Source organism: Lepisosteus platostomus, chromosome 3 (genome assembly GCF_059453375.1).
Source record: "Lepisosteus platostomus isolate fLepPlt1 chromosome 3, fLepPlt1.hap1, whole genome shotgun sequence".
Lineage (NCBI taxonomy): Eukaryota > Metazoa > Chordata > Actinopteri > Semionotiformes > Lepisosteidae > Lepisosteus > Lepisosteus platostomus.
The window spans coordinates 10,905,377-10,931,033 of NC_142613.1; the positions used below are offsets into that span (position 1 = coordinate 10,905,377).

At 37.6% G+C, this 25,657-nt stretch overlaps 1 protein-coding gene across 3 annotated transcripts in view; it reads right to left on the bottom strand.

Moving 5' to 3' along the window:
- Positions 1 to 1,091: 1,091 nt before the first annotated feature.
- Positions 1,092 to 25,657, bottom strand: part of LOC148674358 (zinc metalloproteinase/disintegrin-like HR1a) — a 32,805-nt gene continuing 8,239 nt past the window's right edge. For 2 of the 3 annotated variants that reach the window (XM_088624476.1, XM_088624474.1), the window contains exons 5-23: positions 24,386 to 24,462; positions 23,331 to 23,511; positions 23,002 to 23,064; positions 22,186 to 22,257; positions 20,382 to 20,551; positions 19,535 to 19,616; positions 18,343 to 18,473; positions 16,871 to 17,048; positions 15,257 to 15,346; positions 12,433 to 12,628; positions 11,870 to 11,972; positions 11,066 to 11,222; positions 10,300 to 10,380; positions 9,327 to 9,414; positions 7,799 to 7,901; positions 5,970 to 6,060; positions 5,167 to 5,385; positions 3,636 to 3,701; positions 1,092 to 2,789 (exon numbers count right to left, since the gene is read on the bottom strand). In XM_088624476.1, the coding sequence (XP_088480602.1) occupies positions 2,757 to 2,789; positions 3,636 to 3,701; positions 5,167 to 5,385; positions 5,970 to 6,060; positions 7,799 to 7,901; positions 9,327 to 9,414; positions 10,300 to 10,380; positions 11,066 to 11,222; positions 11,870 to 11,972; positions 12,433 to 12,628; positions 15,257 to 15,346; positions 16,871 to 17,048; positions 18,343 to 18,473; positions 19,535 to 19,616; positions 20,382 to 20,551; positions 22,186 to 22,257; positions 23,002 to 23,064; positions 23,331 to 23,511; positions 24,386 to 24,462 (2,181 nt within the window). In that variant the 3' untranslated portion in view covers positions 1,092 to 2,756. The remainder of the gene's footprint in view (positions 2,790 to 3,635; positions 3,702 to 5,166; positions 5,386 to 5,969; positions 6,061 to 7,798; positions 7,902 to 9,326; positions 9,415 to 10,299; positions 10,381 to 11,065; positions 11,223 to 11,869; positions 11,973 to 12,432; positions 12,629 to 15,256; positions 15,347 to 16,870; positions 17,049 to 18,342; positions 18,474 to 19,534; positions 19,617 to 20,381; positions 20,552 to 22,185; positions 22,258 to 23,001; positions 23,065 to 23,330; positions 23,512 to 24,385; positions 24,463 to 25,657) is intronic. The other variant, XM_088624475.1, reaches the window with a different exon arrangement.

A 25,657-nucleotide genomic window follows, 5' to 3' on the forward strand; every position in this document is an offset into this window, starting at 1 on the left:
ATAGACATTTATATTAAAAACATTAAATGTGACCTAGTGTTACTATAGGTTCCTAATAAAGTCTCATTTTTAATGATGAAGAAATGAATAATGTATTCACCTTCTGTATCCACGTATAAAAAAGCACACTGCACTTTTCAGCTTTTGGAAATGCTATGTACGGGGAGGCTGAGAGAGGGAATAGTGTAGTTCATTCTCACTATCACTGGAATTCATTAATGCCTTTGCATCCCACAATAATAAACCTGTTATACACCTCTAATATACTATCTGCAATAAACTGTTGGCCATGGGATGTGTTCGCATGTGTACGTGTATGGAATTTCAGTCGTTTTTAAAATATAATTCATATTGCTTTCATGAGTCATGTGGAAAGGCTACAGAAATTGAAGATGTCAAAAAAGTTGGTGCATATAATTTGTAAGTAGCTATGCCTCCTTGCACATTTTTTTCCCATGTGTGTATAATCAATCTTGTGAGCCTTTTCTTATATAGAGCCTGATAACTACTCCATCAAACCAAACACTATTAAATAAGTTCTGCATAACATTAAAGCCACAGACAGAGACAAAGACGTGTTGGAGATCCCCCGTCTGTCACGCAGAAGAGGGAAAACTACTGACAGATTGCATTCTTGGATCTGAGCCTTGGCACACCATCTTGTATATGGAGCCATGTGGAGTTGCAGCAGTACTGAATGAAAAAAAGTGTACATTGACAAAGCCTTGAAAAGTTGGTAAATTACAATGCTAATCCCTAACCTCAAATTGCTATAAAGAACATTAGAAGAAATGAAACTACTGTAGTGCACTGTAGTTATGCACTGTTAGGTTATTATTCATATGTATTTGGTGCTGTTAGTTATAAAACGGATTATCTTTGGTGGTATGTATACAGTTTTCAAGTAGCTGCCCAATATATTAAGGAGTGTACTAATTTCACTGACAGTAATAAGAATTCTTTTTACACTTCAAAAAGCATCAAGATGTCCATCTCAGGGATTTAGTTTACAAATGCTTATCAGTTAAAGAGTTCATTAAGTGCATTTTTTCTTTTTGAACACCATTACCAAAGAAAGCAACATTACTGCACAATGTTTAATAGTTAAATAATTTTAATATACAGTACATTATTAAACAATTTAATAACAAATTAAACGTTTCTAAGACATGCAACAGAAAAGATATTGCACTTAAGAGGAATAACTGGCACTATATGCATGGCTGTATCACAGCAACATTATTAGAACTATTAAATGACCTGGTGAAATGTTTTTGTTTTTGATCCAGTCTAGAAATAATAGTAAGGGTAACTCGGTTTGATGAAGACCACACCTTCTGCAATAGAGTTTATCGCATTTAATATTAATCCTATCTTTTATTTTGCTTTTTAAAAATGTGTATTTTAAACAGGGTACTTGGTCACTTGTGTATTGTGAACTATTTAAGAGGTACACAGTACGGCTACCAAAGAATATATATGATATATATTGCAAGGGAATATGCTTATAATAAGAGTTTAGACACTTTGATTATTCCTAACGTGGGAGAATCCATGTGGATATAAATCATCATGAAACTTTTTAGGAACAATTTAAATGAATAGTATGAGCTCAAATACAAAGCTTTGTATTTGAAGTTTTATATTAATAATATTTCATTTAAGGCATTACCAGTCCAGAATCAAACTGAGCATTTGAATGGAATGGGCCTGTAAAAGAATGAATCTGAATTCATACAATTTTCGTAGATGATATCCATGTTTTTTTTGTGTAGTAACTTCTGAGTCTAAATGCTGTGTAATATTTATTTCTGGCCTGAGAGGTCACATTGCATTGTTGTATTTAAACCGGCAGTGTTATCACAATCCTCAAATATTTAGGAGTAGAATTACAATCTCAAGTTCACAAAAAAATGAAGAATTGGCAGCAGAACAAACTAGTTCAAAGTTAAGAATTTGGTTGCGTATCAGTCTTTTTGATTAGAGGGGTTTTATTAGATTTCCTGCCTGTTTTTTAAGTATACATGTGTGGGTTTTTATGTATCCGATCATGCATAAACAAGCAATGTTTATGCATGAATATATTTTAAAAACCTTTCCTCCTTTGATATTCTAATAGTAGTTACTAATGTTCTAATAGTTTTTGTACATGACTGAATTACACTAGAGTAAAAGTACTTGTAACTACACTGTGGATAGTGCTGCCCGCATTTTGAATTTCTGCTTTCATTTTTTGATGAAAAATACATGGAGCTGTAAATATTCCTTTTTCCTTACTGCCTAAAATGTTTACCACCACTCAGGAATGAGACAAGAAAAAAAATCGTTGAACTTTCTAAATCCTGCTTGTTTTTTTGTTTGGTAATTTTGACCAAATCAACTGATGGTATCAGCTACACACACAGAAAATGAATTTTTACAACGTTGCACATTATATATTAAATCATCCTTTCACCGAATATATAAAATTAGCATAAAAAGAAATAAATATGAACAGTGATACTGTAATAAAAGCTACAACCTGTGTTTTTTTTAATAACCAAATGTTTTTACACATTAACACCCTAAAATCTCACAGGGCTCATTCAACCAAAGGCAGTGTAAGAAGTCAGACCCTTCTGACCAGCACAGGCACTCAAGGCAGAGATCAGAGATGTGCAATCAGCTACTAAAAGTTCCCAGAGCTTTCTGCAGTGGTGGCAAAGGTTAATATAACTGGGGTGTTGTAGGCTGACTTCCCTCTGCATAAAGAGGCCTCACAGTCGTGGGTTATTCACAGGTTTAAGAGCCTGTGAGGGAAAAGAAGAAAAATGAGTCCATTCAGGAAAGCAGAGTTTGGTGTCAGGTCTTGCAAATATTATGTAATCCCCAAATAACTGAAATCGTGAACATACGGGATGCTTATACCTTGTTTGAAAAAAACTCCCTTTAAAACAGTGCACATTTATCCCTGTGGAAATTCTGCCTTTACAATGCCTCACCCCACCACCACAGGTCTCGAATTGCAAGAACTGTCCATGATGGTTTGTTGTTGTAAAAATGTACTTAAAAATAAAATGGATGAGAAACATCAATTAATTAAACAATGTATAAAATATTGTGTTATAGTCACTAATATGTTGCACCAGTTCCCACTGTTCCCTCTTATGAAGCTGACAAGTAGCACTCTAAATATCATTGCCAAATTGTATCTTCAGATGAACAGGATCTGTCATTTTACCCACCAAATAAGTTGATGAATCTTTCTTATTTCTTTCATTCTGAATTGAAGTTTATGGATTTGCCAAATATTTCAGAATAATCGTAGGGAAAACCTGGCTATCAAGAATTTATCTTTTCAGAAGACTGTGTGGAACATTCAGAGACCTTACCTTTCATCTCTCATGATGTAACAGGCATAAAGGTTTAGTAGCATGGTTGTAAGGCACGGGGGTGTTGATTTAAAAAACGAACTCTCTTAGTCTCTGCATTTTGGGAGCCAAGGTTTCAGGTCTTACAAGGCCCTAAATTTGAGTTGTGCTTTTATCTTACAAGGCTGCAATTTTTGCTTTTTCAGGAACATCTGAGCCCCTGATCCAGGTGATACATGATGCTCTCTTTAATTGGCTTTATTTCTTTTAAAATGTAATACTCACTGCTCTGGCATCAACAGGAAAATGTCCTGGTTTAGCAGTGGGCACTGGAGGAGGACGAGTCTTCACCTGCACCAACACACAATACAAACAATCCCATTACACCAGCAAGGGATTTGCCTTGATAATTATGATCCAGACGTACAGATGTTGTTTCTATCCATTAAATTCATGACACGCAAATTCATTTAGGGCGGAGCGGTGGCTAAGGATCTGTGCCTGTGACTGGAAGGTTGCCGGTTCAAATCCCGCATCCGGCAGAGGAATCCTACTCCGTTGGGCCCCTGAGCAAGGCCCTTAACCCTAGCTGCTCCAGGGGTGCTGTACAATGGCTGACCCTGCACTCTGACCCCCAGATTCTCTCCCTGTCTGTGTGTCTGTGACTCATGGAGAGCAAGCTGGGGTATGTGAAAAGACGAATTCCTAATGGAAGAAATTGTATCAGGCTAATAAAGCAACATTATTATTATTATTATTATTATTATTATTATTATTATTCATTCCAGGTAAGGGTCTATCTCAGAAGCAAAGCTACACGTCTGGTGACGTGCCAGTCCATCACAGACTGCTGTTGTGGGGTACTTTTACAGCAGTCTGAGTATGAACAACTAAAACTGAATTTGTAAAACAGGAATAATGCACCTGTTGAACCAGGAAGCTGATGTGGCATTTGACTTTAGTAGGCATTGCAGATGTCTGATCAAAACCTAAATTAAGATGGAGTAGAGACCAATTTGAATTAGATTGAATTAATGGCTTAACACACTGGGCTGAGAGAGTGACAACCTGGATACAAGGATGTCAGTTAGAAACTTTGTGGTCTAAGAGTGATGAGCCAGGGGGCTGCTGGGAAGGGCTGCAGGGAGGATGGGAAATGGTAATGGACTAGTGCGTGTACATAGGTTAATGGACGTGAGTGAGGATGGGGTTTGACCTCCCAAACTTTTGAACTCTTTTGTTGTCAACCAAATGTATCCATTAATTCAATTGTTTTACTTGTCAACTAATCCTACCAGATGTTAAACATTAACAACTAAAATACGCAGTGATTAACCATGCTAAATTTCCTCCATGATAATCATAATAAATGCATAGCTGGCTGTAGAAGTTTGTTTTGAAAAAAATATACATCATTCCTTGCATGTTATTTATAATTCATATTATATTTATATACTTAAAATTCATTCTCTCCTGTGGAAATGATATTTACAATGACATCATCTATAATACATAACTTATTTTTGTATCCCAGTCTGATTGCCTTCTTTTTTCATTTTCAATAGCCTACCGTAGGTCTGGTTGAAAATCTAATTTCCTTGTGAAGATAGAGCTCCATTTTGTCATTAACTTTCTCATGATAATTGAAGTACGTGTAAGGAAAGACTGCTCAATGGTTCCTTTTACAAATGACCATTTGTAGGTAGGCTATTGAAAATGAAAAAAGAAGGCAATCAGACTGGGATTTCAAGAAAAATATGTTATGCATTATAGATTATGTCATTATAAATATCATTTCCACAGCTGTCATGCTCACCTGGACCGGCACAGCATTGGTGACAACTGGGCGAGGAGGGGGTATGGCTCTTGGCTTGTTGCTAGAGGCTGGTGCAGAAGGAGGTGGAGCTCTGGGCTTGTTGTTATAGGTTGTCACAAAAGGAGGTGCAGTTGTCGGGGGTTTTGAGGTCACAGGAGGGGCTGGCACGACTGGCTTGTTAGCAGCAGGGGGAGGGCTAGGTGCTGCTCTCACTGGGTGCTGAGGAATGAATCGAAAGTATTACCGCTTTAGTAAAATGCTACTTAGTGAGGACTCCTTTTAATTTTCTTGTGATCAACTTGTGTAAAGCTACAGAAAACACCAAATATCAGTTGTTTGCTTATCACAATTGCTTAGTTGAAAACTCATTTAATCCATTCTTAATTAAAAGTGTAATAGGTGTTTCTTAAAATTATTTCAATGAATCTATAAAATGATATGAAAAACATAAAAATCAACTCCTTAGTACTAGGTAATGACTAAAGAATTTTATTTTAACCAGATAGTACTTCAAGGCTTTAACTTAGAAAATGAAGCTATTGGAGGGCAGATCCAGGTTCAAAATGTCCTAATTAAGTCTAGAATTTATTGCAAATTCTGCAAAAATGCCCTGGATTTTTTTAAAAAGCCTTATCCTTTACATGGTCTTTAAACAGTCTTGTCTTTTTTGTTAACATTTCACATGAAATGTGCAAAATGCCCTTCACAGAACAGAGGCAAAATTGAGGTGCATTGAAAAGATGGTAGAAAAAGTGTTTTTTCAATGTTAAATTGAATTAATTTTAAATTAAATCATCTCATACCACAGTGACCTGAAAATCTGAAGTCGTCTGCTGTCTGTCCCTTAAAAAGCTTGGGTTGGTCACTCCAGTGGTCTTCAGGTGGGATTGAGATCTGGGACACAGAGAGGGAAGTGAGATAAGTAATAATAATAATTATAATAATTGCTTACACTTATATAGCGCTTTTCTGGACACTCCACTCAAAGCGCTTTACAGGTAATAGGGACTCCCCTTCACCACCACCAATGTGCAGCCCCACCTGGATGATGCGACGGCAGCCATAGTAAACCAGTACACTCACCACACACCAGCTATCAGTGTGGAGGAGAACAGAGTGATGAAGCCAGTTCAGAGATGGGGGATTATTAGGAGGCCATAACTTGTAAAGGCCAATGCAAAATGTGGCCAGGATGCCGGGGTAACATCCCTACTCTTTTCGGGAAACATTCCGGGATTTTTAATGACCACATAGTCAGGACCTCGGTTTTACGTCTCAGAAACAGAAACATACACTATGCTTGACAATACAACAGTCTTAATTTAGGAGCAGAAACATTCTGGCAACCTGGCAACAGTGGATCTCAAGCTATAAAACACACAGATCACCAATTCCTGGCTCTGCAATTAATTTACAAATACATAGCTATAGTATTCCTCTGCCTCCTATAAGTAGAATGCTCACCACACGTCAGCTATTACTGGCGAGGCGGGCAGAGATCTCACTGTACGCTGGTGTAGGATTGTAACATATCCAGTAATTCCACACTAGGACTCTCTATAGCACATCTCAGACATTGGTTTCCTGTCAGAATAATAAATAATCCTTGTACTTATGTAGCGCTTTTCTGGACACAACTCCACTCCCCTCAAAGCCCTACAGGTAATAATGGTGACTCCCCACCACCACCTCCACTACCCACCTGGATGATGCGACAGCAGCGAGAGTGCAGACAGTACACTCACCACACATCAGTTATGAGTGGGGAGGAGAACAGAGTGAGGAAGCCAGTTCAGAGATGGGGATTATTAGGAGGCCATGATTGTAAAGGCTAGGGGAAAATTTGCCCAGGACAACGGGGTTAATGCCTCTACTCTTTTCGAGAAACGCCCTGGGATTTTTAATGACCAAAGATAGTCAGGACCTCGGTTTAACTTCACATCCAAACGTTTTTTACAGCATAGTGTCCTCGCCACTATAGCCAATTAACATATCAGTACGTCTTTGGACTGTGGGAGGAAACCCATGCACATGAGTGGAGAACATACCAACTCTGTATCTGGTGTGAGATAGCACTCCAGGTCTGGATTTGAACCCAGGGCTTCAGCACTTTGCATAATCAAAATATTTGTAGATTATGCTCTTTCACTATTAAATACGCAGTTTGGTACAATACCAGGAAATAGGCATTCAAGTAATAGTAGTAATCACAATACAAGTAATCTGTGTAGACTACTTATCCAATTTAGATAGTGGCTATAGTTCTCTGACATTTTAACAAATGAACAAGCAGAGAAACTGAAGGAAAAGAACTACTAGTTCAATGTGCAAAAACAACACGTCTTTTACATAATGTAATTCATATCAGAATCTCAATTACAGTATATGTCCAAATCGAGACAGAGATTGTATATGAGGTTTTAAGACTATCAATGGCTGCACGATGCCTCACTCATTTCGACCAAAGCACAAGGATGTTTCAAGGATGTAGTTCAGTAATGTAGCAAGAGTACCTCAATATTGTGACATCATTACTGCTGCACAACTTAATCATAACGGTAGTCACGTTCCATCTAAATTTATGTTTTCCAGCAAACTGTTTTGAACTCCTTTGCTTTTAACATCTACAAACCTGAATGGACTTGTGTACTTCTTTTTGCGCCGGATGAACACAATGATGATGAAGATGACGATCAGGACTACAATGCAGATAATTACAACAGCAGCTGTGACTCCTGGAGGGGAGCGAGAGACACGGTCAGCAATGTGAGCTGAAACTGAACCATCTCTCATTTACCTTCCAGTCTAGGCGATTGAGACACACTTTCAGAGTGGGCATACATAGAAGACATATATTTTCTGTATGGTTGAATGACTGCTAGGCTTATGATCCTTCCAGTAAGAAGAAACAAATAGAAAATACTAATGCCTGGTTTGTTTCCCCACCAGGCAATTTAGGGGGCACACTGGAGTTCATACTCTTTCTCTTTAGTTTATTTGCATTGAAATTTGACTATTTCAGCAAACACATTTACCAAGAAACTGTACGCTTCATGAGAGAAAGGATGTGGTAAAGAATATCGAGTTGTGAGCTTTTTAGTATGCTGTAACAAATCCTTCTTCCCTGAACATCTTCCTAATGATCAGCTTTGAAGAAGTGTTTTGACCAGAAAATGGAGTATTCAGCAGAAACTACACTAGAAAGTCAGTGTTAAGTCTACTTGGACTTTCCAGGTTGGTCTTTGCCTGACTGTGTGCTGACCTTTATGAGCAAAACTAAATTAGGTTATGCAATGAATGTTGCAGACATTTTATTTGAATATGTTGTTTTGCCTAAAGTTTTTTATTTTACCACTTTCCAAATGGTTATAGCCCATGAAAACTCCAGACCTACTTTAAATTAAACTGATAATGCAAATATTCCCCAACACCACATTCTTGATGTGCCTGTAAATTAACTACTAAACTGATTTCATTAGCAGGCTTTGTGGTAAACAAAAATAATGTAATAATTTAGTACTATTTTCCTGAAACAGGTTGATAGAGTTTGATTCCACTTTCATAGGGGAGGAGGGAAACCTGTCAGAAACCAACTCCTGTGTTCTGTAGTGATTGATTATCAGATAGAAAGAAGTAGCATAACAAAATTATTGGTGACTGAGGAAAATGCTTTTTAATATTTCCAAAAGAGCACATAACATCACTGCATTGTTTGAAAAATAGCTTTCAAACAATCTGTGGGCGAAGAGCTTGATATCGAGTTGTATGAAAGCCACAGTGAACTCTCAGCTTTAACTAGCATTAACTGACATATCACAAACTTTCAGTTCCAGCATTTTGGTTGTGGCTTTCAAGACGTTTAGATAAATCTCAGAAAGCTGCCAACAAGCATATTTGTGATAAATCCAAATAAAATACAACTATAACTATTTTAAGGCGGAAAATAATGAAAGTCATAAATCTCATGCAGCGGCTGCAGACTTTTTATTACTTTTTATTATGCAGTTCTGTGTTTTACAGAGGCCATATTTAACTAGAAAACATGAGTACCATTGTACAGTTTGCACAATCAAACATGTTGTCAAGGTTGAGGGCACTGTATAGAAATGTGTTTTTTCTGAATGGCTGATGACGTGCAATAATAATATAATGAGTCCTACCTGGAGACGTCTCATTAGCAGCTTTCTTGTCACAGTTTGGGGGCAACCAACCTGATTCACACTGGCACTCCAGTCTGTGATTGCAGACCTGCAGAATACATAGTATTACAGAGCTCAATACAGCTGACTGGTCAAAGACAGCTATTAAATACCCAGTTTTTCAGACCTGCAACAGCAACGATACTTGGAGTAAGACTATTCCATTCCCTTCCATTTCACTACTACCAGCTACTTGATTATTGGCCTAGATCAGTTTTACAGATTACCAGTTTTACAGGTGTTGATTACAATTGACGAACCGCCACTGGGCTGGACTATTGAGGAAAGTCATAACTGAAAGGCTTTTTGACTGCTTAGTTTAATTTAGGTCTTCAAGCCTGAGTTTAATACTCAAACCTCTCAATGAAAAAAAAAAGGAACGTTTTATTTGGAAAGCACCCAGGAGTCATGCTCTCATCAATTAATTGTTTGCAAGTGTTAACAACACTGTTTCATACTGAATGGAGAATCTTCAATTTTTCATGTGAAATTTCATTATTTAAAACTTGCTCATTGTTCCAATGCAGTCTGGCCATTGTGGATCCTCATGAGTCACAATCCAGCTGCGGAAAATGTAACCTTTTGATCAACAGAATGAGTAATTTGTTCAATGAGTCAGAAGCTGCCCACTGTGGTCCTGAAGGGCAGCAGTGTGTCCTGCTATTTATTCTAAATGACCTCTAAATGAGTTCACCAGGCACATTACCTGTTTATGTGGGCAAAAAGAAGCCCTTCCAAGTTAGAAAATGACGAGTTTTACTTTTTAAATTATCATGGTAGATTGAAAAGAACTCTCTTATAACACCACAAATCGCATAAAGATCCAACAACGATTTGGAGAAGAACATGAAATGAGTGTATTTTTACAGAATAAAAAATAATGGCTCTTTGTATTTCAAAGTGGCCAGCATTCATCATCCCTCTTTCTGCTTACCCCATGGCCTTTACATTTGGCTGAGCAGTTGGCAGATTTGTAGGCACTTTCGACATCCAAACATTCATTATTGCTGCAGACCTTTAAAACAGGAGTCAGACGGTGGCTTAGGGTTTATGAATGGCCTTTTTGCAGTTTTCTGCAAAGGATATCACTTGAAATATCTGGATAGCATTCTCTTACAATTTTAAAACAATTTGTCTTTACATGTTCATTTATGTAGTAACAAAAAAAAGAAAATTACAAAAATTCTAAAATACCATAGGAAAGTTCAGACATGCTTTTACCATTTTGTTTTTTAAAGCTCAACTGAATGTTTCATGTCATATCTATGAGGGATCTCCCCTAAGATTGGAATAATGATGACTTCTGTACAATTATTTTCAGAATTACTGCTTTTGCAGTTGATTCATAGAAGATTGATGTATGTTACCGAATGTTTAAGCTATTACGTTAACACATACAGTGACATCATATACAGTGAAGCTACATAGAAGGGAGAGGGGACATAACAATATGACAAGTAGCAAATTCAAATTTTCTTTTAATAGTAATGGTAAGGTGAGAGAAGATTAAATAATGCTTATTACAGCAATTGTTTTAATTACTTTTTTAATTGCAGAATGATCCTTGCATGTTGGCATTCTTGGTAATATGGGTGAATGTTTGCACAATGTCATCTAAGATAGAACTGTATGCACTCTTCTGAAGTGGTGTTCAAAACTCAAATCAAAACCTAAAGTTCAACACCCCAGCCCAAACATACCTGACCATTTCCACAAATGGTGCCTGTTGCTACCTGTCCCAGATCGTCTTCATCATCCCCGAAAAGTGTACCTTTGCAGTTGTTAAAAAGCACCAGTCTTCCTATCGCCGGGTTGTCATTGCCCCCAGTGCAAAATAACCTTCCACATTTCACATCTCTGTTGGGAAGAAACATCCACATAAACAGTGAATAGTTTTGTGTATGTCATGTGCGCTCCTGCAGTGAGAACTGGTTATCCATCAATGAAAAGGGTCACTACCATCAAATTTGGCTGAAGTCCCTTAGTTTCAGTGTTAAACTCCTTGCATTTTTTCTACAATAAAAAAGTCCTGCACTCAAAAGCAGACCACTGGTAAACACTACATGAGGGCTATGAGAGTCTTTATTTAGGGTGTGAAGAAGATGGTGAAGTTCTTCTTCACAAGCAGAGAAATTACATTACCCTCTGGAGTTGTACTAAATGATCATGGTAGATATTTCCTCCATTTACAGTACCTAGGTAAATACCTACCTAGGGAAGGCACTTTCACCAATTGCCTAGATAAATACATATCTAGGGAAGGTAAACAAAAAATGAGAAAATTATAGGGGGAAAAACAATTTCTCTGAGAAATATAGTACCCAGCCTGCTACCCAAAGAAGAGATGGCTGGAGATTCAGAATGCATAAATCTTCCAAAACCATTACCGAAACACAATATGTTACAAAAGTAGTGTGGTTATAAAAACACACGGATTCTGACTTCCAAGTAAGCCAAGGTTATCCATTGTATAGTCATTCAACATTCAAAGCAAAGTTTCTTACTTATTCTGGCATCTCACATAACTCCCCGAGACACGTCTGCAGTAGCCGTAGTACACACCATGTGTGTTCTTATTGTAGCATAAATCGTTCCCCACTTTTGCATCTGAAAGAACAATGTTGGAAACCATCCATCATGTCTATATCAGTGATCTCCAGGTCAGGTCCTACAGCATGACAGTGTTCATTCATCGTATCCCCTCATTTTCTTAACCCATTAACTGGGCTGATGATTATGCTAATTTACTCTTATATTTCAGCTCTCAAACATACTGTAAAATGTAAAAAAACAACAACTTCTGAGTAACTCTCTTTTCTTTTCTGAGTAAGTTTTAGGAAAGTAGTTTAGTTGAGCTGAGTAAGATGCACTGTTAGCTGATTAGAGAGCTCAGTTGGAAAGACAAAACAACACTGTGGATCTCCACAACCAGAAATCCCGATTCCTTGTCAATCTGGTATAATCCACAAATTCTGCTGGCATCTGACCTGTAAACCGATTGATGCGATGCGTTTGCCAAGAACAAGACAAGCAAATACTGTAGATGACACAGGCAATGCAGACATACCTGTCCCCCAGATTCTCTGACACTGGTCTGAGAAGAGTGGGCACTGCCCATTGTAACAGTACCCTTGACCTCGCTTGCACGGCACCCCATTGACAGTGAACACATCCTCTGGGCACCACTGAGATTGGCCTGTGCAGTATTCCGCCAAATCGCACTCGTCTTTCTTGGCTCTGCATTCGTAAGCCGCTGACATAATCTTTCAAGAGAAAACCAACGGCAAAAACATCAGCAGTGAAAATAGTTAGTGTTTTCGACCTTGTATACCTTGATGAGCTTAAATCAAAACCATTTTCCTTGGGTGGATTCCAATTAGGTCGTACTGTAGATTAACAACCAAGTACTTGATTCTAGGACTAGCTTTGTTAGTAGAGCATGAGACTCAATCTCCGAGTAGTGGGGTCATGTCCCATTTCAGGTGCAAGGTTCTCTAATAATCCATACCGGGCAGCAGCAGTATGGGGTGGTGTTGGCGGTGGAGGATCATGTTTCCGTGACAACGACAACGACAACAACACTAGCACTATCTGCGAGGAAGAAAGGCCTGACAATCTATTTCCATATCTTGCCATGAAAACTCTATGGATAGTGACAGTGGTACTGTCCATAGGGTTGCCATGAGTCGATACTGACTTGACGGCACTCAACCACCACCTACCACTTGATTCTAGAAGCATATTTCTTCTCTATAATGGAAACCTGCCCTGAAAAGTCTTGTCTTGACTTAATCTACGTCCAGTACTCAGGCCAACCAGAGCCACACAGTTTTTTTTTTTTAATGCTTTATCAAAAGGTTTATTTTAACACAGGAAGTCACCTACAAATAGTTCAAGCTGTAAAAACAATCACATGGTATCCTCAGGACTTGAGACTGAGAAGTCTGAATTGAATGGTTTTAAGAAATATGTGACCTGTTTAATTTACTAAATCTTGGTATCAAATATATTCTCCTTTACATTAATAGTTGCAATAGAAATATATAATGGAATTAATAAAACTTCTCTGTATCTATCCTCAGGTACATGCTCACAATAGGTATATTAAGTCATTTCAAAATGGCCAACTGCTTAAAATTCACACTCTTGATGAATAAAACTACAAATTTTAATGAGGACACATCTGAAAAATTCTGGTATGAGGAAACGGTTGTTCTATTCAAGACAATTTTATTCAGAGTTTGAGACAGCTGGTTAATATGGTCTAGTTAAGAAAAGATTAATCACTGGGTGCAGCCAGTCTTTAAAAATAAGTCAGTTGGAAGGAATCTCCGAAGACTTGGACTGAGGAACCCATAGATCCGTTCAGTGGGTACAAATGTGACGGTGTGGGTGGTAGACAATACTTTTGACTGTACATGAAAATTCTATTCCTGAGACTGTTCATAGTAGAGGTTGTCACAACCATTAGCCTATCTTATCTTAATGTTTTCTATTTTTTAAGTTTTATTAATTATGACTTTGCTGCATTTTGAAAATAGGGGGATACATTTTCACCACGGAAATTTGCAACTGAAGCTATTACAATGCTCAGAAATGATAGTCTTTCTGACTAAGGTCTCCCATCTTCAGCAGACACAACGTCGCTCTTCACCAAACAGGACAGTTTCGTTTTCATGCAGCAACAGAAAATCTGAGGTCCTTGGTTGGTTTGAAAATAATTAGAAGAATTCCACACAAATCAAAATAAAGATCCCAGTGGAGTGTGACCTTCTTTTATTTGTCATTCAGGCTTTGATAAATGTAGTTCTTAAAGGACTGTCTTTGCTACTATTTAATTCTATAGGTTATTAAAGGATGTTTAAGTACGTCTTGAAAACCTAGAAAAAAAAAGTTTCCTGGGCCAAAAAATATTTTAAATCAGGAGTTCCTAAGTCTGATCCTTTGAGTCTGGAGTCTGGTTGCCTATTTCTATGACAGTTCTGTAGAGAAGGGTGATATTAGTTTCATTAACACTTAGACCAAATAAGACCTTCTTCTAGTTATAAACCTGTTTAAATCTAAAAGTGGCACAGAAAATTAACTGATTTAGGAACTGATTTTAACAATTAAATTAAAGTTTAGGCTAGCAGTATTAAGATAAGATAGAAGTTATAAAAGCAAGTTCACAGCACTCAGTCCATCTTTCCCGTTTGTGTTGAGTACAAAAGGTAGAATAAATATAATGAATAAAAAAATATTTTTTACTGTATTTTAAGAAACTTTTTTACACTTTTAAAATAAATAGTAGTAAGCTAGATCTTTCCAAAATACTATATATATATCAACATCATTCTCGTGATATGCAAAATAACCATTTTAACTTAAAAGCGTTCAATGCAAATCCTGAATTACATACAGTAGGGTACATGAGGGTACTGCCTACATATGACCACTAGATGTCACTATTATTACTATAAACAAAAGAAGTACTTGAGGTTTCCGCGGTAACACTGAAATTCCCATTTAAATGCTTTGAATGACATCATGGCTTTGAAAAGCTTTCTATAAAAATATATATAAAAACTATAAAAATATAGTCATTTATCTTATCAGCTTCACTTTTACTCATAATTTTCGAAGTTCATTTGCATTTTAAACTTATAGATGATATCCCAACACTTAAATTTTAATATTGCATGCATTCTTCTATATTTATATCATTAAGCATATGAGAAACATGGCTGGAAACTAATTTTTAATCACCTCCCCATGGCAGTTACATACAATTACAGTTTTGATTTAGAAATCATTAGATACAGTGTTATGTCAATAGATGTTTGCATGAATACAATGTCAGGGACACATGATTTATGATTTGTGAATTAAACTATCCCCTTGGATGAGCTTACCTTACAGTTTTGACAGCACTCTCCCTCAGCGCAGTCTGACCCAATGGTCAGCTTGCAGGTGGTGGCGTTACAGCAGGGGTTTGTACATTCCTACAGAAGAATGAATACAGAGGATGGTAATTCAACACACAGGTAGGAAAGGGATGATGCTCAATGATTAAACCTCAGAAGTCGTTTTTGGGACTGTGAACTTGCAGAATTTAAAGACTTGGCTGTAATCTGCCTTGGAAATGATCCTGATTAATCACCACAGCAACCTAGATTGTTTGATAGAGAAGGAAGAGGATATCAGTTTCAGTCGTGTTAATTGTTGGAAGATCCCTGCTGTAGATCACCAGGACCTATGCCATTGAGGTCACGGAAACCTGCAATCAAACAATGACCATCCAAAAAAACAGTGTGTTCGTAAAATGTATAAGCAAGGCAAAAAGCCCAGCATGTTCCTCTTCAGCCCCTCCAGAATATATTAGAAGACCTAAGGCAACAAAGTGTGGTTCAAATCCCGCGGCCAGCAGAGGAATCCTACTCTGTTGGGCCCCTGAGCAAGGCCCTTAACCCCAACTGCTCCAGGGGTGCCGTACAATGGCAGACCCTGCGCTCTGACCCCAAGCTTCTCTCCCTGTCTGTGTGTCTGTGTCTCCATGGAGAAAAGCTGGGGTATGCGAAAAGACGAATTCCTAATGCAAGAAATTGTATAGGGCTAATAAAGAAACATTATTACATTATTATTAAGTGTTCACATGGCGCTTGGCATGACATTTCTGTCATCTCCTGTAGGGAGACAGATACCTTGAATGAACTTAAAAAAAACGGCACTGTCACATTTTAATCAACAATACATGAAAGCAATTGACAACAAGCAATAAAAATGTGTTGATTCCCTTAGTAGACGGCAATACATATAACAGAAAGCCAATCCTCTAAGTTCAGAACTTCCCTACTAATCATGATGTTGGAAGGTAGACTGCTCCACTGCTGTATTAATAAGAGAAGACAAAGTCTGCTCCTCCATGCATCATGACCAGACCATCACCCAAAAAAAGTACTGCAGCTAAAGCACTACAGGCCAGCTGCCATATCAGCCTCCAACTCACAATTTGTAACTCCCTGAAGCTCAGCAAGTGTGAGCCTGGTCTGAATCTGGATGGGAGACCACCTAGGAAAAACTAAGGTTGCTGCTGGAAGAGGTATTAGGAGGGGCCAGGAGGGGGCACTCAGCATGTGGTCCTAATGCCCACTATACTGCAAAAAAGTGCCATCCTTTGGATGAGCTGTTAAGTCAAGGTTGTGACTCTCTGTGGTCATTAAAAATCCCAGGACGTTTCTCAAAAAGAGTAGGAGTGTTACTCTTGAGTCCTGGCCAAAATTTTCCATTGGCCCTTACCAATCATGGCCTCCTAATAATCCCAAACGCTGAACTGGCTTCATCATTCATGATGGCTATCCCCATGATGTGTGGTGAGTGTACTGGTGCACTATGGCTGCCGTCACATCATCCAGGTGGATGGTACACTTTGGTGGTGGTGGAGGGGAGTCCCCATTACCTGTAAAGCGCTTTGAGTGGAGTATCCAGATAGGCACTCTATAAGTGTAAGGAATTATTATTTTTATTACCTCCACTGGGCCACAGTCACACTGCTCGCCCTTCTCCACAAAGCCGTTGCCACACACTGGATCAGAAATGAGAGCCCGCTGGTCCGGTTTGTCTAAAAGACATTCTGCATTTCGGTTGTTCAGGAACTTCTCGTAGCTCGTGTCACTGCAGCTGCTGAACTGTTTCGGAATGGAATGACTGTTGAAGAAATACATGTGCAACCATTAACCGCTGGACCCATCAGTACAGCTAGAATGTTTCTGGCATCAAGGCTAGAATGACGAGTAAAAGATGTTACAGTTCCATCTTCTTGTCACCAGAGGGCGCCTCGAGCACTGGTTGCTGGCCCATCTGCACAGCAGAAGTGCAGACAACGCAGACAGCTGCAGCCAATCACGGTCTGACTTCTTTATCTAGGACTCCATTCTTCCACTCCATATAAGCTCCATATAAATTGTGTTCTCATTCCCTTAATGCTTAGTCTTGATGCTTACCTCTGATTAGTGTTCTGGACCTTTACTTACCTGGCTTTTCCTATACTTAATACCCCGCTTCTTACTTTTCTTCCTAATCCTGTTCTGTTTCAGTTCTTATTTTTTTTTATTATTTTTTTATTTTCTCCTGGTTACTTCTTGTTTCCTTTCCCCTGCTTCTTGTGTTTTATTTCTTCTTGGATCTCCTTCCCGGTTCTTGAATTCAGCCTATCTCTGGACTTTGTTTGCAGATTTGTATAACATTTTCTTTAGAGATCTCTGTTGGAGCCTGCAAAGGGGCCACTACCCTTCTTACTTGAGCTGTTTAGGCAGCAATTACAAAAGGCAAACTAAGCAGAGGTGTTTGCATATACTATACTATACTGTAGTTCTCTGAGAAATTACTACATTCGACATACTCATTTAACAGCAGTCAGAATTGGAAATAACCAGTGCTTATTTAGCTTATTTAGGTCTTGTGTAAAAGTATAGTAAGTTTGCCTTTACCCTGATTTCCTTTAGTTATACTCATTGACAAAGAAATGGTTATTGTTAATAGAGTTTTACAACAATAGATTTGTTCTATTTAAGTGAATATGTAGTGAGAAAGATATAAAAATACATTTTTTTGTGTATGAACAATCAACTAATTAATTGGGCCAAAATGCCTTTATATATGTGCCAGATGGCACGCAGCTGTAGCTCAACTATACAACAACATAGGTGAAGACACATTCAACACAGAGGTAGATTAGCTAAAACAGATTATTTATTATTATTTAGCAAGCGTGTCAAGGTCCAGTTAACCACTAATTTCAAATAAAGCCATGATGTCTTTACAAATAGAGACAACCAAAGCAAGACACTGCTACCTGACACACTGTGAAAGTACTGGGATTTGAAACTTCTAGTCCGAAGGTAAAGCTCATTTTACTCTGTATTTAATTCCTCTTTTTCAGATAGCTGTAATGATGTGCTGTGTCTTTCTGCCTTTTCTGTCCCCTTGTGCTGTTCTGTACCTAAGGGCAGCTGCCATGATGCAGGAGGAGTCCTTGCAGACACAGGAACTGGTGTCATGGTTCATGCCCAGGTTATGCCCCATCTCATGCGTTATGGTTGCCCCAACAGCAATGGCATTTGGAGAGTGGTCCTAAAATCAAGAAGAAGATTTTAAATAGCTGGTCTTACCACTAGACTTGAAAAGTCAACCCTGTCCCCCCAAAAAAACTCTAAATAGCTGTCTGTTTTTTTATATAACTCATTTTACTCATGCTCCATGTTGCATAGCCCAGTTTTTAGTCATTTGTGAATCTGCTAATGAATCTCCCCAAAATTCACTCAAGATTTACTTTTGAGACCGAGAGAACTGGAGCTGTTACACATCGCCTCTGCCCTCCCCCTGTACCTCTGGGTTGTGCAGCAGTAAAAGTGTAATACTCCACAGGACATGGACCAAGAGACATTAGGAAAGAGAGTTTACAAATATTGGCTAACACGTCATATTTGCAAAACTGGGCTTGAAGTAATGGATGAAATTGGATGTGCTGTATAAATAATGAGGAAACCAAGCCAATCGTTTATCATACTTCTTTTCCAAAGACGTAATAAGAATTGACTAATTAGTGTCTTTCAGAAGCAAAATGTTCCAAATTGCTTAAGATTTTCAGATGCATGCAAAAAAAAATGGTCTCAAATACATCACCGCAGTATAAAATAACTTCTCTAAGTTATAGCTGCCAGCAGGTCTGTTTGGACTGTTGCTGTGTTTTAATGTAGCCCCTTGGTGTACCCTGTTCTTCAGAATAACCACGCTCTGTGTATATGTACATTGATTCAGCCACATAATAAAAAAATGAAAAATAGTTTCAATAAAAATAATTATCTTTATTAGAACATCTACTGGTGTAGATGTGTTTACGGTATATAACTGGATTATTTCACAGAACTTTCTTCTTTGTGCACTACAGAATTTTAACACAACTTTCCTTGAACTAAATTCTATTTATATGATCAGGAATAAGAATACATTCTGGATCATAAGCAATGAAAAGTGTAAAGAAAACAAGAAAAAATGCACATAATCTTTTCACATATCAGCATGGAATTAACCTTCTTTCCTTTCAATTCCAGCTCTCCAATCCAACCTCATCTACATGTTTAACCTCTTGATATTTAGGATACAATATTCAACAGATAAAGAGAGAACACTACCTGGATAACTCCAGTTGAATGGCTAGAGCACAGGGTCGCTACAAAAGCTAATCCCACTGTAGAACCTTCAAAGTCTATTGCACTGAAAAACAAGTTATAAAATACAATTTGAATCACAAGTCAGCTCCTGAGGGTTTAATTTTTGCTTGTTGTGTCTTTGGGAGTTTTATTTAATTTTAGAAATAATTTGGATTTGTGTTTGATGGTATATTTATATACTAATCTATTTTCTATTTTTTAAATTATTTTTAAATATTTAAATAACTCATGTAATGAGTGAAAAGACTCAGAGGACGCTCATTAAAAATGAGAGAGTATTATGAGGTAATATTTTTATTGTTTAAAAACTGTTAGTTATGTTTTAATTTAAACTGACTAATATCTTGCTTTCTTTTTTTCATAAAATCAAAGTAAAGACTGTTCCATAATTCCATAATTATTATAAACATGATCTTTCCAATCTGTTCCATTTGGTTGCTAATAGCTAAGTGATCTGAGGATCTCATTAAGCTTTTTTTTTAAAGAAACCAGATCAACAACATAGCTGGGTAGCCTGTTCCTGACTCCCACAACCTTTTGTGTAAAGACATGACTCTTGTTCTTTTTATTAAATGCACTTCTAAATAGTTTCTACTTGTATCCCCTAAGTGGTGATCTAAGTGGTGAAGACAGGGTATTGTGTTTGTGTTGTATTGCCGATTCTAAAGAAGTGAACAGTATTGACATTATTAATGTCACAACTGCGTTAATTTGTTTTTTACCAAGGAAATGTATGAATGCAATTTTAGAGTCAATGATACACTTTGTAGTTATAGACAGTGGTTAGTTGAATCCTCTCAGGACGTACGTTAGAAGCTGGGCGTTGTCGTGCTTCTTGCTCTTTACCAGTTGAGAGTTCCTCCAGCTGGTGAACTGGTCCAGAGTTTGTCCTGCTGGTTCGGTCACACTAATCTTGTCCTGGTCAGTCCACACCTCCAGCCCAGTCAGAGCAATGAAGGTATTCTGTGGCCGATATGCCTATGGACAGTGGGAGAGAAGTGTAAAATACAGCAATGAGCATAACAACAAGAAAGGTTTTCTCATCCATTATCCTGACCTTAGAGTTCTCACAGACACTGAAGTATCTGAGTGCATTTGTTTCTTAAGATGTGAGCTCAGACAGTCTCCCTCCACGTGCAGCATATCACAGCTGTAGAAACCTGTGATCACCCAACATTAATTCAATTGGTGAATCAATGTGACTGATCACAGGATTACACAGCTTTGCCATTATGTTAGGGGTGAGGCGTACGGAATGTGGTGTATTGTGAAGATAACATTTATAATTAAGTACTGAATGATATGTTATCTAAAATTGACAAGAAACCAAAAATTCAGTGAAAAATACAAGAGGCTATGACCATGTTCTCTATTTGAAAGGTCGTATAGTATCTGACTCTCATATTATCCAAAGTAAAGCAAACATGCAAGAGTTTCTCTTTTTCCTTGTCTGCGGCTAAATTAATTTAGCTGATGTTTACCTCTTCCCAGCTTTGATCAATCTAATTTTACAGACATAATAATTCAATGAGATTAATAACAACAGTTTGGTGCATTGCTGTGATGATGTAATAAAAATAAACCAACATATTCTAGAACCAAAAAAAAAAACACATGGCTGAGATTGTGTTAATAGTGTAATCCTGCAAACTGCAACTGCAAAACACATTTGGTATGTAGAAATCTTAGCATTGTTGTGCAACTGCTCAAGCTGAGCTAACTAAACAAAATCAGACAAATTGAGGAACCACAGATAAAATAACAGGTCTTTCAGATCTAGTTCTCGGTGGTACTTCTATGTTTTTAAACACCCTTTCTCTCCTCTCAGCTGGCAAACTATTTTAATTGAGATACACAACACACAACTGTAGATCATCTTTAAAACCGATTAGTAAGGAAGGATAACAGCTTTGAAAGTCTTCAAATACATTTTTCATTTTTAGCATTACCAAAACAGATAATTTACATACCCGGGGATCAGTTTGAGTTCATATCAGGGAGGAAATGGAAAACCAAAAATACTCAGGGTTAAACTAGATATTTAGAAGAGATAATAACTAAACAGTGTTTCTACTTAGCTACCTAGGTGTATCAGAACAGATCCACCAGGGTATTCAGAAAATATAAGTACTGGGATTGATGGGTCAACATGTATTAACTAACACTTTCACAAACATAAAATCAGAAGGACATTTGGCCAATGTCACTCAAAAGTAATCCTGAGAACCCCATTCAGCTATATCCTGGATGATGCAAACAGGTTCTACTTCTTGGCTTAGTTTCACACACCTCTTACCCTTTAGATAAAGAAACAGCTTCTGTATTTAATCCAAATGCTCCCGCACTTAGCTTACACTTGCACCTTTGCATCCTCCTTCAATATTCGAATCAATCTAGAGCAGAATATGGGGGCTGAATCCTCTCACTTTGTTCAAGACTAAAGAGGATCAGTCTGTGTTTGCCGCACCTTCAAGAGCCCCAAGTAGTCTGGTTGTTCTAATTTGAATTTCTCCCAAGATAACGTAATATTAGTGCAAATTATTATTTAATTGAAAAACAGGGGGACACCAGACCAGCCTTCTCTAGTGCACAGCAATGAAGACAAAACTCACCATGTTGGCGAAGTTGATTATCTCAAACACCCTCTTCCTCAGTTTATTCATGTTACGCTCCATTTTGTTGAACTGAAAACAGTAAAATATTATATATTAATTGGATTCAGTACGTTTAAACTCTAACAACAAAGGTTTTCTAATTACATCGTAAAGAATATGGTTATGTTAATGCTTTCTTCACATTGAAATAATAATCTTTCCAGTTAGGTAGGTCATTTTTCTATAGCCAGTAGTTCTTTTAGATTTGCAGGGTTTTAAATAATAATGATTACATAAAGGAAAATTGGGAGCATGTTCTGTTCGGAGTAAGAAAAAAAAGAATTATTTGCTCTTATGCCTGCAGAATGAAGTAAAACTGAGATTGTTGTTGTAATTAACTTTTTCCTTTCTGTATAGAAAGTAACCACATGGTCTTAAAATCTACAACAGTTGTATTAAGTTATCCAACGGTACACTCAAAAACAAATTCTATTTTTAAATTTCTTTTCTGCCTTCTCAATAACATAATTTTCCATTTTAAGTAAACTCGCAGCTCACAAGAGCAAAAGACAGGAGACAACATGAATGTAATGATCTGAGCTGGGCATCGTGGGCTGTCTTATTAACATTGAGAGCCCAGAATGAATTAGGCAGAGAGAACACAGAGCAGCAACAACACAACAGGGATCGCTGTTGAGCTAGTATGAGCAAAGATCACAATGGGTGGTTGTAGCGTCTTACCTCTAGAGCAACTCTCATAATAAAGTGTTACCACTTTTTGATAGCTGAATGTACTGAATGCACTATTGACAATGGAAAAGTTGCTTCTCTTACCTCTCTGTTGTCAGCAACCAAGAAAAGTTCAATGTATTTCTGTTGTTGCATGAGAGTAGGCCCCTGAAAACAAAAGGTGATATTGGAACAAAAAGTTTACAATGAATTGAAGCACACAGAGGATCTGACCAAGAACTCGATTACAAAACTTCATTAATTGCTAGTACTGCTACATGAATACTGGCCTCATGAATGGCTTATTTAAAACAGAGAAAAACTAGCTTCCTGCTTTAGTTAACATTGATCGTAGTCTAACATTGATCTTTAGATCACATTGATCTAATCATCTGATTTTAAGTAGCCCATGCGTATGTGTCAGGAGCTCTTACCGAACCTCTGGAGTGCACTTTACTGATGGAAGGGAGGCCATCATCCCAGCTGGTGTTGGTCACTCCACAGACTGCTGGTGTCTCGTTCAGACTCTCATACTTCAGGACAGCATGGTCACCGGTGTCTTCCTCAGACAGGGGCTCTATCAGATAACGCTGGCCTGCAGTCTGGAAATAACCTCTGAATGGAGTCACAGGTGAAAAGTGTGTTACTATGGATACAAGGCCTTGATCTTCATTCTGGCATTGCAGAGCTCTATCTATGATAACTCAACCAAAGATAAACATAACGTTCACTTGACTATTGCAGCAGAAAGTTGGGTAAATTATGCAAAAGAGAGCTTAGGTGCGTTAAGAAGAAGAACAAAATGTGTAGTTCTCCTTGAGAGGGTGTTTCCAAGGAGCCCTGTTATTCAGAAGATTTAAAAACCATTTCTTCTCAAGCAAGATTCTCGAACCTTCATCTATATGGACCACAGAATGCACTGTAGCTTCATTTCAATCAATCAAGTAATGCAGCTCTTCATTCCACTGATCAAGTGCTTAAACATTTTAAAAATAACTTTAATCTCTTAAATCTTGCTATTTATATCCATGTACAGTATAAGGAGCTTACAAAGAAAAGTGGCAAATAACAGAAGGCCATTCATCTAATTTAGATCATTTGGGTTTTAGTAGTTTATCTAAGAATCTAACCCAACCATTTCTTTAAAAAAGAAGGTTGGACGTAGGTCTTCAATCAACTTCTAACACTGATCTTTAGATAACATTGATCTGAACATTGATCATTGATCATTGATTTTGCATTTATTTGTTGATGTGGAACAGTTCTGTGTGTATAGGTATATAAGCCTATATATTTACTGGTCTTGCTATATGTGGTGCTGTTTTGGTTAAACAAAACCCAGATGAATAACAGAACTCATTCCCTTTCAAGAGATCCCTGAAAGCTTGACTGCTCACTCTGTTCCTTGACTACAGCCCTTCACATTACATGGCTTATATTCAACAAGGTCATTCTGTGTCAAATGTTTATTTCAGACAATTGCTCATACCTTAGCCCATCACAGGTACTGATGCTAATCACAGAGCTACTGTCATTCTGTATGTGTCCATGGTAGTAGCAGTGATCCTGTTGAGGTGCAAGCAAAGACAAAATAAAAACAAGATTATTAATGAGTAAATTTGCAGTGCAGCATATGTTTCATGTGAAATGTATTTTCACTTTCATTATTAATTTATCTGGACATGCATTCTTGTGAAGAGGTATAAAAGATATAACAGAAAGTCATACATTGGATCTTTATACTGACTCAGTACTTACGATCCAATGTGCTATTTATTTTAACCTGAACTGGTATTTCTTCTTGTTCTTCCAATAATACACCTGAAATTGTGTTAAATTAATTTTCCAATGATTCCCACTATACATTAATTCATTAATACATTAATAAATTTGGACACCATGGCACTGAATACAAGAAGTAACAATTAACTGGATTAACTCCAGTGCATAACGTGTGATTTAGGCCTGTTTATGTGACTCCAATAAGTCTTCTGCCAAATATTCATTCATTATTTAAAGAGGTCTGCAGTTAGATTTGCTCAGTGGTTCTGGAGAGATCTCCGTCTCAACCAGGGTCTTAATCTTTTTTAGATATTAGAAAACTTTGCCTCTGAAATACAAATCTGCCATATTTCTTACTCTTTATTTTCTGATGTCTCACTTGCTTAGCTTCTCTCTTGCAAAAGATCTCTTGTTCCCTGAGCAGACATTTTGTTTCTTTATCCACCTTTCAGGACCTGTTTCATATTAAAATTCCAGAAAAAAGAACATGCTTCTCTCTTACGAATTGACTTCACTCTTTCTCTGACCATACTTGCCTGGACTGGCAAAGGACACAGGCCATTCATTCCTCTGTCTAGCTCTTGAGATCCCATATCTTTTCAATCCGTTTTCCAAACTCCCTGATGCATCCAGAGTCGTGAGCTCAATGCAACCCCACCTTTGAAGTGAGGTTTTTTTCCACTACCACAGTTCTTTATCACAGAGTCACAATCTCCCCTTTCTACTTTTGGAGGGTTTCCTGATTTCACTCAGGGGGCTTTGTGACTCATTATCATTGCTATCTCTTCTCTCTGTTTTGAAGTTTTTCTCTCATCTTGCTGATACTCAGATATCATGTTAGCTGTCACTCTTTGGCAGACACCCCTAATCATAGAGGCTTGTTTCTACAACTGTAATGGTTATGCTATCTCAGGAGCCCTTAATTGCAAGGGACCTCCTCAGAATCTTGAGGAAAACTCTACTATCTCATACATACACC